General features: G+C 38.5%; 2 protein-coding genes across 3 annotated transcripts in view; one reads left to right on the forward strand and one right to left on the reverse strand.

Annotated features, from left to right (window-relative positions):
• LOC115631213 (protein eyes shut) overlaps positions 1-18,976 on the reverse strand; it is an 84,929-nt gene that overhangs the window by 1,535 nt on the left and 64,418 nt on the right. The window contains exons 6-13 of the mRNA XM_030527918.1: positions 17,859-18,211; positions 11,434-11,706; positions 8,352-8,644; positions 5,809-6,469; positions 5,573-5,736; positions 4,778-5,509; positions 4,070-4,312; positions 608-1,102 (exon numbers count right to left, since the gene is read on the reverse strand). Coding sequence (XP_030383778.1) covers positions 608-1,102; positions 4,070-4,312; positions 4,778-5,509; positions 5,573-5,736; positions 5,809-6,469; positions 8,352-8,644; positions 11,434-11,706; positions 17,859-18,211 — 3,214 coding nt within the window. The remainder of the gene's footprint in view (positions 1-607; positions 1,103-4,069; positions 4,313-4,777; positions 5,510-5,572; positions 5,737-5,808; positions 6,470-8,351; positions 8,645-11,433; positions 11,707-17,858; positions 18,212-18,976) is intronic.
• The window catches only part of LOC115631214 (MKRN2 opposite strand protein), an 86,929-nt gene continuing 68,141 nt past the window's right edge, over positions 189-18,976 (forward strand). For both annotated transcript variants that reach the window (XM_030527919.1, XM_030527920.1), the window contains exon 1: positions 189-530. The gene's annotated coding sequence lies outside the window, so the exon portion shown is untranslated. The remainder of the gene's footprint in view (positions 531-18,976) is intronic.

Here is an 18,976-nt window from a genome sequence, read left to right on the forward strand (position 1 = left end):
TTTCAATATTTTTGTAACGTTAGTTTAGCGGATGCACACACCATGCCGGCAACTGGCACTGCCAACTCGGGCGCTTGGCTGTGCAACAGGTGTGCAGAAACAGCTGTTCTAGCTTTTGTGGGCAACGAAAGGAAAAAAAAAACAACAATCGCGGCGGCCAACAGTGTTTGTTCGTCTGGCGAGTTTGAAACAAGTTTTAACTTGGGTTTTTGTGTGTCTGTGTTGCCAAATTAATAAAAATTTGGCAAGTCGTGTGTGTAAGCTCATGTGTGTGTTGTTTGTTGCAGCACGAAAAGGGCAAGCAAACAAAGCCAGCAAGTAGCAACAACAAAAGTGCAAAGGTGTTGGTGAAATATTTTAGTCGCAATTAAGTCTCGTTTTGTTGAATTAAAATTAAAATTGCGTTCAATTTGTGACACAACCGGCATCGAGTGCAAAAATTAAGCCCAGCAAGATGCAAAAAGTGGCTCCAAGCAGGCACACACACATGCATAATTAAAAGTTGGTGCAACAAGCAGCAATATTTCTCGGTAAGTGAACGCTATACATAACCTATATAATACAAGTATGTAAATGTAAATGTTTTTAACCGCTGGTCTTAACTTACCTAAATAGAATATATCCTCATAGCTAATTGTTGGTTCTTTGCTCGCACGCCTTGATGCCGCTAATGATGATGTGCTTGTTGTTGTTATTGTTGTTGCACCCTCCGGCAACTTCTCCGTGAATATAACCTCGCCATCCAGCTGCAGTTCCAAGCGCGTGCGATCGAGCAATACCTTGGTCCAATGCCAGGCCCCATCCGCAATGAAACCACTGGCCGGGGCTTGGACCGTATCGTTAATACTGCCCAACAGATTGCTGGCCAGCTTCAGATGGCCATTCTCCAGGCCGAGCCCCAAGAATTTCACACGATCGTGCTCGCTCCAAAGCAGCAGTCCGTCCGGCTCAATTGTCGAGAAATTCAATGAGATTTGAATGGCTTCGCGTGGTCGCATATAAAGCGATGGGCCACGTCTCTTGTCTTTCATTGGTATGCGCGGTGGTGGCAAGATCAAATAACTATTGCCACGGAAGCTGGGCGTTGTGGGCTTGCTCAGCGCTATAGTTTTGAAAGAGAGTGGAGCAAAGTGTTGCGTGCATTAAACATATTGTACTCGTATGTAAGACATGTGTAATTATTATATTACGGCATCGTTTGCATGCATTGTTCATAATTGTAATCATCGATGTGTCTGCACCACCATTATCATCATCATCGTGATCATCATCTTCGCAATTATGATCGTGATGATCGCGTTAGGTGCGAGCGCACTCTCATTAAAGCCATTTGTTTCATGTCTGACTACCAACTACCAAACGATTTCAGCCATGAGCTCGTTTGTCTCTCAGTTCGCCTAATCTGTCTTCTTTATCTTGCTTCTGGCTCTATGCCGGTGTTTGTGTTTTTTTATACCCTGTACCCGTAGGGTAAAAAGGGTATATTAGGTTTGTGCAAAGTATGTAACATACAGAAGGAAGCATCTCCGCCCCCATAAAGTATATATATTCTGAATCAGCATGACGAGAGAAATCGATCTAGACATGTCCGTCCGTCTGTCCGTCCGTCTGTCCGTCTGTCCGTCTGGATGAACGCGAGGATCTCAGAAACTGTAAAAGCTAGAATAACCAAAGTTGGCATCCAGATTCTCCTAGGTCCGAGTAAGGACGAGTTTATTTTTTTTTTTTTAATTTTCCCCCCCTTCCCCCGCTACAGAATTTCGTCAATAGCGTCCACATTTCAAATGCTACCTCAACCAAACTTTGCACACATAATTTATATATAATTGTCTATTGTTGTTTAAAATTTAATCGAATTCGGTCAGTTCTGTGAAAAGTTATTAGCGAAACAAATTCTCTACAGTACAACCCCCACAAACTGCAGCAACGAGTTCGCTCTTCTTCTTCCTCTTTTTGCTGCTGCTATGGGCGCATATAACTCAGTGACGGAAGTTTACCTGGGTACAGGGTATTACACTGTCGGGCTTGCTCGACTGTAGCGTTCTCTCTTGTTTTTTCCTGGGTTTTCAGTTTCTTTCTGTTCGGCTCACTTCAGCTTAATTGTTTTAACTCCTATATGCCACAATTTTTCTTGTTTGTTTTCTCTAACTTGTTCTCTGTTTATGATTTTCATGTTAATTTTCTTCGCTAACAGGTAACTGGAGATTTCTGTCTGTCTGTCCAATGACAGGCTAAATTTTCAAATTCTTTGAAGAATAATCAATAAATCAAGCGTATTATGTTTGAGCAAACTTTTTAAATATAATGTAGATCGCGATCTTTATAAGTATACTTTATAAATATAATGTTCTTTTCTACGTAGCTTGTAAACCATTTTCGTGAAGACTGAAAAGCTAAATTAACTTCCATAGAAATAATGGGTATAAAAAAGTTTATTCTAGTCGTATTGACCTTAAGTCGTTTATATTTGAATATTTTTTATATAGTACTATACTATAGTATAATAATATAATAATATTAACAGAATGAAAGAAATGTGAGCTCTTAAGGTAACATTTAACGTTTAACATTTCAGAACGAGGGTATCTGAAGGACTTAAAAAATCAGAGGCCACAAAATTGGCGGAATAGATATCTAAACATATGAATATCTAGGCATATGAATTTATTCATTGATAGGGTTAATGCAATTTTAAAATTCTTCAAGAAATGTCAAAACAATTGGGTTTCTTAAAAGGTTATACCGTAAAGGTATTTATCAATAAATTTAAAATATGACCCTAAAAACGTTTTTGATTAATTTATGTAATGTTGAACTGTTAGATACAGAATATAATTAGACATATACAGAATATACATACATATATTGAACTTTATCGGTTTCATCTTTTAAGAAAGTATGAAAGTAGAAACAATGCTTTTAATATAGTAGTTTGACTGACAATTTAGTAAATAATTTGAGCTTCAAACGTATTGAAAGCATAATATTATAACGTTTAAAATTGTTCAGACTTAGGAATTAAACTAGTTATATAAACTGCATAAAACTACGGTTTGTTAAACTAATATGAACTATTTTTTACTTATTTATAATGCATTTGTATGTAATATGTTCGTACTGGATATTTCTGGAAAGAACTGTTTTGCACATTTCTAGATTAGCTTTTCACACCTTCTGATTCAGTAGTTTTCAAATATAAAATTGCCGAAAAATTAGTTTCCCTACTTTCTAGTGACTTCCACAACTCATATAGACCAATGCTCAAAAAAATCGCAATAAAACAACAATTTTCTGATGAGTTTGTTAATTTTTTTTTTTTGCCAATTCAACTTCCTGACCCCGCTGTGCACTGAACCATACGCTTGATGTTGTTAATGGTTTGCTTTTAGCTTTTGTGTATGTATGTGCATGTATTTCTCTAATTATAATAATAATTATGTGCTCTCTGTATATTTTGTTGCTCTGCCAGATGTATGGCGTTGTTTGCCTGTGAAATTGAAAACTTGTTTGCGGGTCACAAAAAATATGAAACGAAAAAAAACTATAAAAAGCAATTTCTACCTAAAACACAATCTCATATCGGATTTTGTACGTATGTTTTTGTGAATCTAGTAGCTTCTGTATAAAAATAACTTTTACTCAAGTTCGTTTTTTTTTTTTTTTTTGACACAATTAACTTTGGGTTTTAAGCTGGGGGGAAGCATGTGGCTTCTAAAACTTGTTTTAAAGGTATTCAAGTGAAATGTTCTGTTTTTTATGATCTGTTGTTGTTGTTGTTATTATTATTATTGTTTGTGTTACGCTTATTGAACCGTAACTAAAGTGATTTGCGGCTTGACTAATTCACTGACGAATTGCTCAAAATTGTGGCCTGCCATTAGTTGAGTCAGCAAGTGTCTGTCAGTTGGAGTCACGGAACGAAAGCAGCAGTCAAAACACTCATAACTCATAATTAAGAGCTCTTGCTCTATACATTCAATTAACGTATCAAGCGCGACTCCAGCATATCTGGAAATCGCCATTGAAAGCCGCTCTGGGTCAGCGACCCATCCCAAAAATATTTACTCACCAATTTCACAGTAGAAGCCACCCCAGCCATTGGGACAAGAGCAGCGTCCACTGCGCAGACAGCGTCCATTATTTTTGCACGGTATTAGCTTGCAAGTCTCCGAATATTCGCAGCGATCGCCTTTGGCATACTCCGGACAGATGCAGTGTGGCTGCAGCTTCTCATCCAGCCAGCAATGGCCGCCCGATTCACAGGAGTCGCCTCCACAGGCTGTACCATCACAGTCGCGTATGTTACGAGACTCTGAGGGGGTAATAAAAAGGGAGAGCATTACATTTTAAATACAAAGTCAAAGAGAAGATGACTATATATCAGTGACTAATTTTTTGTATACCCCACACAATAGGTTTGGTAGTTTTGGAAGGTTTATAACTTTTTGTAGATTGCTGCAATTAGAAAGGCACTGCTAGATACATATTAGAGGTGGAATATTGCAAACAATATTGCTTCTATGCATGTAGTTTATGGAAATCGATGAAGGCTAACAACCAGTAATGGAAATATTTATGTGTAATGCTTTGAGAATTAGAACTAATTCTTGAACTAAGCAAACCAGAGTGGCATTTGAAAGAGAACAGATTCCACCTCGTTTAAATAGATTCACCAAATGATATTGTGTTTACTACACAAGCTAGCGAATATCAATCCCTTCTAGGTTTATGGAGAGGTGAAGGACTTGTAGACTTGGAAGTACTCCAGATTACTTACCCACGATGTTAGTTTCGTTGAGTACAATGCGCGTGCCGCTAACCACTAGGCCGCGCACACAACCGCGGAATGGTATGGGAAAACCAGAGATGGCATTGTGCGGCAGCTTGGACAGATCCTTGAGGCCGCCAATGTAGAGCAACGAATCCGGCTCGACAAGCACCTCAGCGGATGGTGCCAAAGCCGAAGAGGCGCTGCCCTCCACCCACAGCGTCAACCAGCGACCACGCTGTGCCATCTTGATCTTGTGCCACTCCCCGATGGCGAGCATGCGGACACTTCTCACCACCGTCACATGATTACTCGGCCCAGAGATGCGGAACTCCACGACACCGCCCTGCAGCGACAAGGACACAAAACCAATCTTCTTGTCCTGATTGTTGTTCAGTGTGCCAAAGTAGAGCAACAGGCCGCGCTCTGAGAGCGGACGTAGCTGAAACTCAATAAAGAAGAATTGCACACGATGATGCTCCTCGAAGGACTTGGAGCCCATGAGAGGCACGGGCGAGAAGCTACGCTGTTTCTCCACCTCGTTGAGCAGCTTCATCACGAAGTGTGTGCTTGGCGTGGAAATGGGCTTCGGTGGCATTAGTTTCTTGGTGAAGTTGCGATAGCTGACCATTTGAGAGCGCTTGGCTCCCAGCTTGTCCGAGGCATCGTACAGATAAGGCCAGCGTACGGCCAGATACGAACGTCGACCCGTCAGTGAGACATCACTGAGTGAGCGTATTTCTACATAAATAAATTATTAAGAGGTGGATTCATGGAAGATTAATAAAAGCACTGCAGACTTACCTTCCTCACAATTCTTGCCAGTACGTCCCACAGGACAGTCACATTCGTAGCCATTAACCAAGGGCACGCAAGTCGAGTCCTCGGAGCATTTGTTGTTGAATGAGTCGCAGGGATTTGTTGGCTGTGCACACAATGGTCCGTACCAGCCCTCTTGGCAAATGCAACTGTTGTTCCGGGGATTATTTAGATGGATTAGCACAACAGAGAGTATCTCTACTCCACTCTACTCTACTTACGTAAAGGTGGCGCCATGTTGCAGACAGGCACCTTCATGTTGGCAGGCATGTCGGTGACACTCACGTGTTCCACACTGACCAACACCACGACCTCGAACGCCGCGCGTCTCCTGCAGCGGCACCGTTACCTGGCCCGCCTTCAGGTGTACATCGTAGATGCAACCCTGGAAGCCCGAATGTAACGGCAAGTCGTGCGGAAGAGTGTTGAAGTTGGCAATCTCATGGCCACCCAGATAGAGAATGGGCAGCACATCCATGCGACTGACGCTGCCCGGCGAGCGACCCGTTATATTGAATTTACCATCCACAGAGAGCCATGCCTGACGTCCGATGCGACCCACTTTGATCTCGTAGGGTACACGAGGTGCATCCAATCGGAAATCGATGGGTTTCTGTGTGAAAATTCGTCGAGGTCCAGCGCCCAAGTTCCACGTCAGCATGATGTAGCCCTGTATGAAGCTAACCGCCAAATGATCGCTCTTCTCATCATGGAAACCAGACTGACCGAGGAAGGCAAGCAGCGAAATCTGCGACATAGTCTGTGGCAGTATCTTAAAGCTTAGCTCCAACGAGTACTCCAAGGGAATGGGCACCGTATAGGACACAAACGAGGACAGGCCATTCACGCTGCCCGAGAAGGAGGGCAAGGCAACCTCGAGATCTATTAGAATGGAAATGTTAGTTGCAGTTCGATTGATTCACTGACGAAATTAATATTGGAAAAAAGTCACAATAGTTCAAGAGTGTTTTTTAATTAGTCGGTTTGTCTTTTAGTCCAGCTCTTTGCATATTTGTTTGCCCTTCTGTTTCATTGGCAAGTTTTTCAGATCCACTTTTTATGGATACCGCCTAATAGAAGATGGCTTAATCTGTGTTCAAATCTTTAATACAAGAGAAAACTGCTGCTGCTGCTTTTTTGCTATGTTTTATAGTTTGTTTGTAGACATGTCCTTAATGGTAAGAGCCCCGCTCTGCTAATAGTTGGACCCTAAAAATTTGGCATGGCCAAATCTGCTTTCACAAAGCAAAAACACTTTTTAACGTTTGGTCATCAATACTCAGTATTTTTGCCCCACAATGTGTCCAAAATTTGCACTTAAATCTATTTAAATTTTATGTAATTAAACTTTGGGTAAATGTGATAATATCTTTGTATTTGGCAACAACTAACATCTACAAAAGTTGTTACAAATGTTGGCCACAATTTGTTCACTCTTGCAAATCCAAATTTTAACTTTAAATATCAAAATTTAATCCCCGCTCAGTAGTCTATAAACGATAAACAGACAGACAAACTACACAACAAACCAATGAAACAAATAGACAAACAAAAAAACCAGACCAACAAACAGACAGACAAAGAGATAAATAAACCGACAAACACAGAGATAAGCAAACAAATAAACAACCGCATAAATAGACTTCAATTTATATGTGAAAGAGATACACTTCGCTTCTATGGAATAAATAACATAAGAAACCAAATACATGTATCCCTTTTCAGCCTACGCAATTTTAACATGAAGTGTTTTCTCTTATTACACGTGGCATATATCTTTTTTATCTTATTAAAAAGTCTTTAGTTTAATTAATTAATTTGAAAAAAATATTTATGCGACTTTTCTAAGTTTATCAAATTTGATTTAAAATAATATTGCCCTTATTGTAACACAGTTTATTCTTTTTAATGAATATTTAGACATTTATAAATCTATATTCATGACTACTATAATTTCTCAATATACGATTTAGGGAGCAGTTGAAACTATAATTTAAAACAAGATCTAGTTAATTTGTAGTCTTCTCCATCTTTAAACCTATGTATTTATGTTCATTTTTAAGTTCAGTTCATTATTATAATAAAAAATATTCTTTATTATGAATAAGTCTATAATAATTTATAAAATCATATTTATGATTACTGTAATTTCTCGATCTACGATTTAGAGAACATTTGAAACTACAAGTATATTAAAAACATTTATATATATCAAGATCTAGTTAATTTGTAGTCTGCTTTATGTTTAAATCTATTTCTGTTTGGTGAGGTAGTTAAAAGGTGAGGTATGCCTAAAAGAGTGTTGTTTTTCGATGCAATAAATTCTGAATAACTTTTAAATAAAGATATCAACACACTTTTCCATAGGTACGAATTATGTACGAAAAATATTTAAATCCTCATTTAATTTGGTTCCAAAAAATACATCTAATAAGGTAGCCGTGCATTATTTCAAACTTTCAATTTTCTATATTTTTCCATTCAGGGTTTTTTTAATTTTATTTATTTGGATTTATTAGTTCGATTATAAATATTTGGTTTCATTTGCATTTTCATTTTTATACTGCAATTTTAGACCGCCTCCTATCGCGTACTTTTCAATATTTTTCCATGCGGATGTGAATTAATTTGAAAATTCCATTACGAATATTTTGTTTTATTTGCATTTTCATTCTTTTACTGAAATTTTTGAGCACCCTGCTATCGCGGGAGGTGTAGTGTTTTTTTTTTTTTTTCAAATAAACAATAAACCTTTTGTACTTACTGTGCTCACAGTAGTGGCCATGCTTGCCCAATGGACAAAGGCAGAGATATCCGCTGCCGGGGAACTGTACACAAGTGCCGCCATACTGGCAGGGATTGTCCTCGCACACAGATATCTCGCAGGTGGGTCCCATGTAGCCTGTCGGGCATTTGCATTTCCATTTCTCCGCCTTCTCCCCGTTCTCGTCCACCTCGTTCGTTTCGATTTTGATGCAAGCTGCGCCATTGCGACACGGACTGGACAGGCAGGCCAGCGAACCGCATTCTGTAATGCCAAAGCCGTCCAGTGCATCCCTGAGAGAGTGTAAAAAAGACAGAGAGAGAGAGAGAGTGAGGGTGAGTGAGAGATGAGAGATGAAGGGCCACACATGTGCAATGTGTTGTCATTTTAGTGACCGCTTGGTGTGTTGCTGATGACCGCGCCAATTTATTCAGTCAACTGCAGTTCAGTCGCCGAAACTGTTTGCTGCTAATTCGTATGTCAATATTATGGGCGCCGCGCATAAATAGCTTGTATATGAAACCCTGGCCTCCTGGCCTCCCTCCCTGGCCCGGTCCCACTTGGCACGTCGACATTTGTCAAACAGCCCACAGCTGTCAGCGCGCCATTTTCTTCCTTACATCCGTCCTCCGTACGTTTGGACGTCGGTTCGCTTGTACGTCTGTTCCTGTTCGCCCATCTGTTTGGCTGCTCTCGCTTTTATGTGTTGACGAATGGCTTCCGCATTCCCCAGCTGCTGTCCCCCACTCCACTTCACTCCTCTCCACTCCCACTCACCGAGTCGTGCCCGTTGCGCTAAAAGCGCCCGCCCTTTTCATTAAGCTTGCTGCATTTTGCGGAACTCTGTCAGTGGCTCCCTGGACGCTCGTTTTTAGTGCAAACTTGGTCAAATTTTTAAAACACATAATGTCCTTTTAACGTTGCCCATTTTGTCAGTTGCAGGGCTTTTAATAAAATTTTATTGTTATTGCGGCACCCAAAGATGTGGACGCCAACACCAGCAAGTGGTTTTTAGACATGTGATGGGCCAGTGGTTTTAGATCTACTGTCACATAATCTTAGATAAAAGTGTTATGCGACTTCTATTAGAGTGCTGCTAAAGTATAAAATTAACATTTAAAAATTAAATAAAAACTAAAAGTGCTGTTATTCCTTAAATAATGTAATCTTTTGAGCAGCAGCTAAGATTTTCCAACAAAATTTGGGACTCCAATTAGAACTATAAATATAAGCGTTTAAGATTTGACTTGAAACAAACTTCACTTCTTTTTATACACAGTTCTGGAATTAGGAATGGCTCCACTAAAAGCATAATAATTGGGTCCAAAGTAGAGCCTTACAGCTATTTTTGTTGTTAGTTTGCCGTTCTCGATAGCATAGGAAATTATTTGTGACTAGCACAGCAATGCCTTTTCAAAGATTAAAGTAAATGCTTTGGACTTGTGTTGAATTTAGATGTTTATATGTGATTTCGAATATTACTGAACATTACAATATATGCGATAAGATTTGGCTGGATAAAAACTTAATTTCTTCTTATATTCAGTTCTTGAATTGCAAATAGCTGCACGAAAATCGTAAAAATTGGTTTCGAAGTAGAGCCTTACCGCTATTTTTATTGTTAGTTTGCCATTCTCGATAGTATAGGTTATTATTTTTTTTACCACCACAGCAATGCCTTTTCAAAGATTAAAAGCTTTGGACTTTTGTTGAATTTAGTTGTTTATATGTGATATCTAATATTACTGAACATTACATATGAAACCCAAAGTTTAAGACTTTAGTGCATTTCGAATGCGATTTCTTTGTTCTTCAGCCACTTCCAATGATTCCGCTGTATCTTCAAATCATCTCAAATAAACTAATTTAAAGACATGTATGTTTATGTTACTAAATTAAATTGACCTTTTGACATGTAATTCAATTAATTCCCTCAAAATATTAAAACATGCCACTATTAACAGCTCTAGTCTTACGTTATAAGTAGTTTCCTCATTTTATCAGTACTAGCTTGGTAATAAATCAACCTAAATTTTTTCATTGCTGAGCTTGACTTAATGATGGTGATTTTTTAACCTGGGTTTGAAAACGTTTAGAGGAAATAATTTTCTTAATTATTGGAGCTTTTACTCAAAAGAAAAATCGTTTCGGGAAACCATTTAGATTGCTAGTACCGACATTCTAATGGAATTACTGGCTGTACGCAATTTCAGACTGCGCTAATAGTTTGAGACAGAAAAGTACTTATATACATGTTTTTTTTTAAATTAATTTTTTTTTATCTTTTAAAATTTAATATTTACAAGTCCAATAAACCTTAAATGCAAGTTTGTTGTCCTTTTCCAACCTTCTTAGTTTCACAAATAAATTAAAGGAAAACTTTTGTTTGCTGATTAGTCGTTAATATATAAATCTATATTTCCTCTCAATAGTACCGATAACTGTTTTAAAAGCAATACAAAATCTATCCTAAAACGTCTTGGCAGCAAATATTTTTAAATAGTTTTATCAAATGCTCTGATAACGTTATTTCTGTTGTTGTAAACGAATATATTCATAACTGAATTAAGTGTAGAACAATCCGACAATATTGTTCTATACGCGTATATAAAATTTTATCTGATTTGCACACAAAGTTTCTTGAGTCTGCGTGGGTGAGAGTTTATCAAAAGTTTGTAGAAAACTTTAATATCTTTTGTATTTTTTTTGCTGAGCCTCGGCGGTCGCGTTGTTTCCAACAACTTTTTGTCTCTACCTGCGACTTTGTTTTGTCATTATTCGAGAATTTTTTCATCTACTTCAAGCTAGACGCTCATACGCTGTAGAAACACTGAAGAGGTTTCTTAAGAAGCGTTGCTTCAGGTGCCCCCAGCCCCTCCCCCTTCTACCGCACAACTTTGGTGCTCAGGGCTCTTCATTAGTCCATAATGCTCGACAGCAAACTTGTGATGAAGTAGACCACAGCGCCCAAAGTGTACGCAAAGGCTAGTACGACTAACTATCAAAGCATTGCCACAGCGATGAATAAAAAATGAAAGCAACCAACAAAATTGGAATAAAAAAAAAAGAGCGAGACACTCACCCGAATATTTCGCGCGCCTGTCCATTAATGCGCAGCGAATGCAGACAGCCCGTGAATCCTGTGCCACTCTGTGCGGGCGGCAGCTCGATAATCAGGCCAATCGGTGCCTGGGGCGCTCCTCCCAAATGCAGCCATGTGTTCAGTATGACCTCCGGTGTGTGGAGGCGGGTCGGCAGTAGTTTCAGCCATGTGGGCTGATCTCCGGACATGGCCAATGTGTCGTTGACTAGCAGCGAGGCATTGCAGTGTGTGTAATTGCGGCTGAAGTCCAATCTGGGAAGTACAGGAAAAAAGATGTGCGAGAATTGAAGTGGTTTAAAGAGGTTGTTGTTCTTATTGTGTGTTGTTATCGTTATGGTAGTTGTTGTAATTGTAATTCTGTGTCACATAAAATATTTAATATGATGCACGCAGCGGCGACCTTACGTAAAACATTTCCTCAGCATTGCGATGGCTTTTAAAAATATTCGACATGCCGGCGTGCAAATATTTATGACACCCGCACAAAAGCACACAGGATGCGTGTCCGTGCTTGGGTTCGGCTCTGGCCGTGCCCGTGTCCGTGTCCTTTGCGAAAGTGAACAGATTCGCATTGAAAGTCTTTCTTTTCGATTTTGCCCCCCTGCTGCCCGCTGACCTTTTAGAGAAAATCTGCCGCCCATGCCCCAACAATTGGCTTTAATGTCAATCGACTGTCAAATTTTTCGGGCCTGACATTTTTTGTTGCCTGCTTTTCAGCGCGTGCCCGTAATTTCCACTCCCTGCAAGGCATTTCCATTGTCAGCATTGAATTTTATTGCTACGCAGGGTAAATGTCACCTGACTGCTTTTTGTTAAGACCCTTTTGTTCTCTTCTCTTTTTCCTCTGGCTTAGCCCAAACTGATTTGTTTTTGCTTGTCAGTTTTCGATATTCAAGATGTCTTTGTCGGAGTGGCTAAGTGGTCGGGGTCGGGCTAAGGGGAGGGATTTGCTTTCATATTCAACGCATTGATTACATTTAAATGTGCGTATATTTTAATACAGCTCCACATCGAACGGAAAGGGAAATGCAATAAATGCGGGCATTGAACACAAATGTTTTTATTGTTATTTTATAGATTTTGGCTAATGCGCCAAGTGGTCATCTTGTTGTGGCAGCCACCATGTGCTGCATGTTAACAGAGAGCCCTTGATACTTGGCATAAAAGGTTGAACGGGAAATGATAAAAGTTTTGGGCTTAGTTCAAGTTGTTAAATTGTGAGGTCTGCTTGTTTATCTCCAGCCTTTTATTACCCTGATTTTATGCTTCAGTGTTACTGATGTTTTCAGATTATGCATCAGCAATGTGCGGGCTACAATTTGAAAAAGAAAACGGACATTTTTTCAGGGGCACTTGATGCCCAAGTGTGCGAGAGGATTGTGCCATTATTGGTGCAACGAAGAACAAATGACATGAAAATGAATCAATATAAGTTTTTATCCCAATTCCAATAAACAAAATATTTCTAAACCAAATGTATACATATTCCAGGGTATACAAAAACTGGAATATAGTTTGATTTACTCAAAAAGATTGTTTTTTTTTTAAATAATGGAAGAAGAGTTGTTAGCATAACATTAAAATGTAGAAAGCAATAGATGCTATGTTAAGAAAAACTCGTGTAGCCTGGATAATAGAAGAGTCCACTTCACAAATTTGGACAGACGAACATGGCTATATCGATTAGTCTAGTCATGCTTTCTTTTCCCTATTACATACTTTTCACGCTTCAGGTACAGGGTAGTATAAAAAGTAATCAAATAATATAAAGTCTTGTGGTGTGAATAAAAACTAAAACCATTTTTTATCACGTTTTTTTAATTTTCAAGTTCGCCGCTCTATTGGCACTTTTTAGTGTCGGTTTTAACAAAAAATTCTTAATATTTGTATGAGCTTTGAATGCTAATGCGAGTTTACATAAGTTGCTTAGTCAGTTAACAGTTTCCCTCATCTTTGGGTTAAAATGTACAGAAAGAGTTTGAAGGTAGAAGCTTTTTGTTCTCATATTTTATATTTTATTAAACTGTATTCTTTCTGAAAAGTCTTCACTTCCAAGCGGGAGCATACGCCTATTACTAACAACTTGGCTTACAAATGCTTAAGCTAATTAAACAGGCAATTTCGTTTTTGGTTAACTCTTAGTTAAAAGTCATAAAAGAGCCGTTTCTATTAGTTACGATACGCTTAATTGATTATGCGGCCGCAAAGTTGGCTAAGCCTGGCCACCCGATCGTTCAGAAGAAGACAGAAGCCACTTTAATGACTTCGCGATTAAAGCATTCAATTTGATTTTCCATTACTCAAATTCAAAATAATTAAAAGCAAAAACCCCAATTTACGCGCTCAACGGACGCGCTGTGACGAGAATGAGAAGAAGGCAAACATTAAACAAAGGCGTTGTTGGCTGCTTCTTTGGTTCGAATGGCGAACGGCGAATGGGGAATAGCGCACAATTGGAGGACACAAGTCGAGAAAAAGCTTTGACCAAAAGCCGCAATTACGCGCGACTAACGGTAATTGTTATTGCTTTCTAATTACACTAATTGTCTGAAACACCATTCGACGCGGCTGGCCGAGTAGGCCAAGTGCAGGCTTCGACGTAAATCCTTAAGTAAAATGTCAATTGTGTTGGGCATTAGGCTCATTAGGGAGCCAAGTTGTTGGCAATCGGGTGTTAGCAAAACAAAAACCACGTTGTGGTCAAGCTGGCGTCATTTCCGCTTACCATGTGTGCGTGCTAAAGCCGCAGGACATTCATAATTGCTGCTGGAACTAGTTCGGCGACAAACTGACCCGCCAACCAACCGACCCATCGACTAACTGACACCCTCATTGTCAGGGCCAGGCCAACAGCAGCATTTGAGGCCCAATGACCCAAGGGCATTTGGTGCCTGGGCACGACCATTAAACACGAAACGCAAATAAAAATAGCAAAGGACCATAAATTTGTTGCTCGTAAATCCAGTTCCAGGCTGCCGCCGGCTTTAGGCTGTTCAGAGATGCCGGCCGCCTTTTGCCGGCCACTGGCCTACCAACTACGATGTGCTAAAAAGTAAATTTGTGGTCGATTCGATAGTCGTAAAAACGAGAAATTTTATTTCCACCGCCCTCTCACACACTCACACATCCAAACATTCTAAATTATTTATATAGGTAGCCTATATGCTATGTATGGAGTATTTGCTCAGCAGTCTGGCAACATTTTTCCCAGAGAATTTGTGTTCTAGTTCCTGATTTTTGTTCTTGTTTGTCCCATTTCGAATAAGTGTGTATGTGTGTGAGTGCTGGAAGGCGTCGCTTGCAGCCGGAACCCAAATAATATCGTTGATATATTTATTTCTTAATGCACCGCTTATGTGGAAGTCGTGTTCCGTCTCGCTTGTGGGAATTCCTTTGCTTATTTATTTTATGAAATGATTATTTGGTCATTTTCCATATGCGCTCTTCATCAAAATTCATGGCAAGTTTTAAGTAATTGCACTCGCATGAATTGTAAAGTGAGAATTTGTAAATAAATAAAATGGTTGCCACTTGTAGCTGAGACATGAATTGGGACTGTTGCGGCTAGCATAGCTTTCAACATAAACGTTAATGGATGCTCAAAAAAGTTATGTGGGCTTTTCTTTGTTAAAATATCGGAATTTCATTTTAAAATATTATGCATTGCAAATATTGGAATTATCTTATATAAGACACAAAATCCCCATACGTTATTCATTAAAAGTAATTCGGATGCAAAATATTGATAGGAAAACGTTATTACTGAGTTGTCTGTTTGATTGTATGAATGCTTATATTTTGGAAAGTATTGATGCTAGAGCCTTCCCAAACGTGGTATTTAGAAATAGAAATATAATATGCATATTGTAGCTTATTGGATTTTAATGTTTAACGATAAATTCCTTAAAAATAATTCGGATGCAAAATATTGATAGGAAACGTTATTACTGAGTTGTCTGTTTGACTGTATGAACGCTTCTATTTTGGAAAGTATTGATGCAAGTGCCACTAAACGTGGTAAATAGATATAGAAATATAATGTACATGTTGCATTTTATTAGATTTTAATATTTAACGATAAATTGCCCAAAAAAAAAACTGATTAGATAGTTAACTGATTTAAGATGGGAACTGTTATAATATCGAGTTACAAAGATGCAGGACCTGGTTTTAATCAAGTATTGCAAATTTACGTAAGCAAGTGTTTTGTTAGTATTTTTGACATTTTGAAGAACAAATTTAAACAAACGGAAACGAATTAGTAAATAATAAACCAGAATTAAATTATTTCAGAAAAAACGCTACTGTCACTGACTTTTAACTAACTAGTCCACGTAGCTAAAGGCAAAACACGGATGGATGATAACATCTATTTGGTGTGGATAATACCTTATCTGTAAATGTGCTTGTGCAAAATTTAATAAATTATGATATGTTTGAATATATCATGAATTAACACCCAGTCTAAATAAGTGTACCCGTGGGAAATTATTAGCAATAGCTTTCAAAGTGCTGTAAAGTGACTATTAATGTTATATGTTGGATTAGAGATGGTAAAAATGTGGTTACATATCTCTTAAAGATGTAAATAAGGATGTACTGATATAAGCTTAGTGTGCTTTGTATATTTCAGTAGAAGTTCTTCGGTCAAATAACTTAAAGCACTCTATTGATACTTTCATACCTATACACATATTAACATAATCAAATATTAGATCAACACCAAAATTAATAATTCTATTGTCAGATGGAGGACTCGTCATCTTCTTTCAACAGACAAATATCAAAGGGCGTTGATTTTTTTGAGAGAATTTCGGCAAATCACACAGTAGACCCGGCTAAGGTTATCCGATAATTGTTAAGACTATTTATCGGAAAGTGGGAGGCACTGAAGCCGTTGGCTATTTGTGGTAAAAAAGGCAACGTCTGTGAATTATTTATTTGGACTCGAAGCTGAAAACTATATTTTAAACATATCGCTATATAATGATGTATTCACTATCTCTGCAAACTATTTCACCAATGCTATTAATCATAAAAGTATGGAAAATATTTGCAAAAGTTCTTATCATTTAGGTACAGAAAGTATTCGTAAAAGCACAATTGTTTAAGATTATAATTGCAATAGCGATGTATTAATGGTTAAAACTACTTATGAAGGATCTAACGATTTTATATGTTTTAGTTATTATCGCATTTGGCAAGCTCTGCCCAAACACGGTTTCCAAGTCGAACAACTTTTAAACAGTTCTCCATCTTGACTGATTCCCATTGTGTTGCCGAAGTTGTTTTTGCTGTGGCCCAAGCGATAAAATTTAATTGTTAGCTAAACGATTAATTACGAATGAGCTCTGCGAACAGCATTTTCATTGTGGCCTGTAATAAAACAAAAACTGGATACTAAGAGCTTCTGTGCCAGCTGCGTCCATAGTTGCTTGGCATGGCGTTCGCTGCACGCTTCCGGTTTCAGGGTACGGCGAATGCGGCAAATTAAATTTCAACCAAAAACCAACTACAGCAACTAATTACGCATGAAAGCCAAGGCGAGCAAGAATGCCGGGCACGTTGCTGGCGATGCCATTGGCGCAGGAAATGGAAGCAGCGCAGGATGTGCGATGCGCGACAAGGAAATGTGGAAAAAGAGAACGCAACACAATTTATTCTACACTTGAAGCATTATAATTTGCGGCATGCAAACGGCAGGCAACTTTTAGTGGTTGCTGGTCGCATTCGCCGCCGCATTAACCTAGTGACCAATATGCCTGGAATGGTAAACCACTGTATGCCAGGCACAGTTTGAAAAGTTAATTAGTCCATTAAATGCTGGACGATGGCACGACCCATGGCCAAGCTATCATGAGCTCACATTATTGCCCCGCCCTTTGCCATTTTCAGGTTCCTGTGTCCAAATGGGTGTGCGAGTATTAGTTTTCTCACAATGTACACACAGATATGAGCTTAAATAGTCAGTTTGTTTCTCTGTCTCTGTCTCTGTATGAATGTCTTGAATTCGTAAACTCCAGATGTTCCAAACATCAAATTTTATGTAAGGAATTATTATATTACTTGATAGCTCAAGTTTATTGAAACATTGCGTTAATTAAAGATAAGAAAAATGAATTGCTAGAAGGCTAGATGATAGATGAATTCTCCTTATAACCTGTCCAAGTTTTTTGGTTTATTTATATTTATACTCCAGAGCTGACTTACATATTCCATAACTGCTATAGGAGCAAGCAATTCAATAATACTTAAAAAAACTGCATTGCTTTCAAAGAAAGACTTTTACGCAATTATTTGATAAGAGAAAATATTGACATGTTTTTTGGTTCAAAATCTGTCACACAGAAATGGAATATATTGCTTATTTTTAGATATTTTGATATTATTTGATTTGCACTTACTCAGCACGAATTGTGATTTCGTGGCCCGTATTGACGGGCGTTTCCAATTCACTCAGTAACATGGTTTGCAAACCGCACGAAAACTGGAACTGCATGAGTCCTTTCTGCAGGAACAACGCCATGTAGTGACCACCCTTGGTTCCCTGGGCGGCAGCTAACATAATTAAGCCATTGGTGGCACGTGTTCGAACCTTCAGCTGTATGTGCATGGGCAGCACTGCGTCCAATGCCTCATGCTGCGGTATGTCCTTGTAAATGCGGTGCGATACATACGAATCGCCGGAGAAGGCTGCATTCTTGATGACTATGGGCAGCTCACAAAGTGCACCCTGACGATCAAAGCGGCAAACGCACTGCAAAAATGCAAAAGAGGTGTTGCAAAAAATGTTATTAATCATTAGTAAAAGAAAACTTTTCGGGCCAAAAGAGCCAACTCTTTAAAATAATTATGCACATTTATTTTGCATATTATAATTGCAATTTTGTGCACCAAGAAGCACTTGAAGAGTGCGCACAAGTTTTGCATAGTAAGCTCTCTAAGTTTACCCCAAAATATGGCAAGTTGGCGGGACTTCCAAGACTTTAATGCATAATAAAATATATTTTTATTTATTTTAATTTTATTTTATTGAATCAACTTAAAAGACAAGACGCACTCAAAAAGAATGGTACAATAATGTCAATTAACACCTCCGAATTTTATTTGCTATTTGGTCCGATCCACCGCCAAATGTGGTCAGAAACGTTATAGATCTTAAAAACTAAACAAAATAGTAAGTAGAGGAGAAAACGTAACTCTTATTAAGTACTAATTAGATTACTTAAGGAGCAAACCGATAGAGAGCAAAATCTTTAACACGGAGGGGAAAATGTAATTGCAAGTTCGGCAAACTATACCCGGACTTAAAGCTATAAGTGGTCAGAGATTTTCCCCGAGATAACGATAGAGGACGAACAGAAATAAGTGCACAGTCCCAGAATTTTTAGTTTTATGAATGCCATCTTTGAGGGTCAGTAGGATTATTGCAGTACAACAAAATGAATTTTTTAGTAACAAGCTTACTTCGGGGTCACCAAAAGATGTGTTATCAAAGGTGTTTTAAAAAAGGGCTATAATG

Source organism: Scaptodrosophila lebanonensis, unplaced genomic scaffold (genome assembly GCF_003285725.1).
Source record: "Scaptodrosophila lebanonensis strain 11010-0011.00,11010-0021.00 unplaced genomic scaffold, SlebRS2 tig00001412-arrow-pilon, whole genome shotgun sequence".
NCBI lineage: Eukaryota > Metazoa > Arthropoda > Insecta > Diptera > Drosophilidae > Scaptodrosophila > Scaptodrosophila lebanonensis.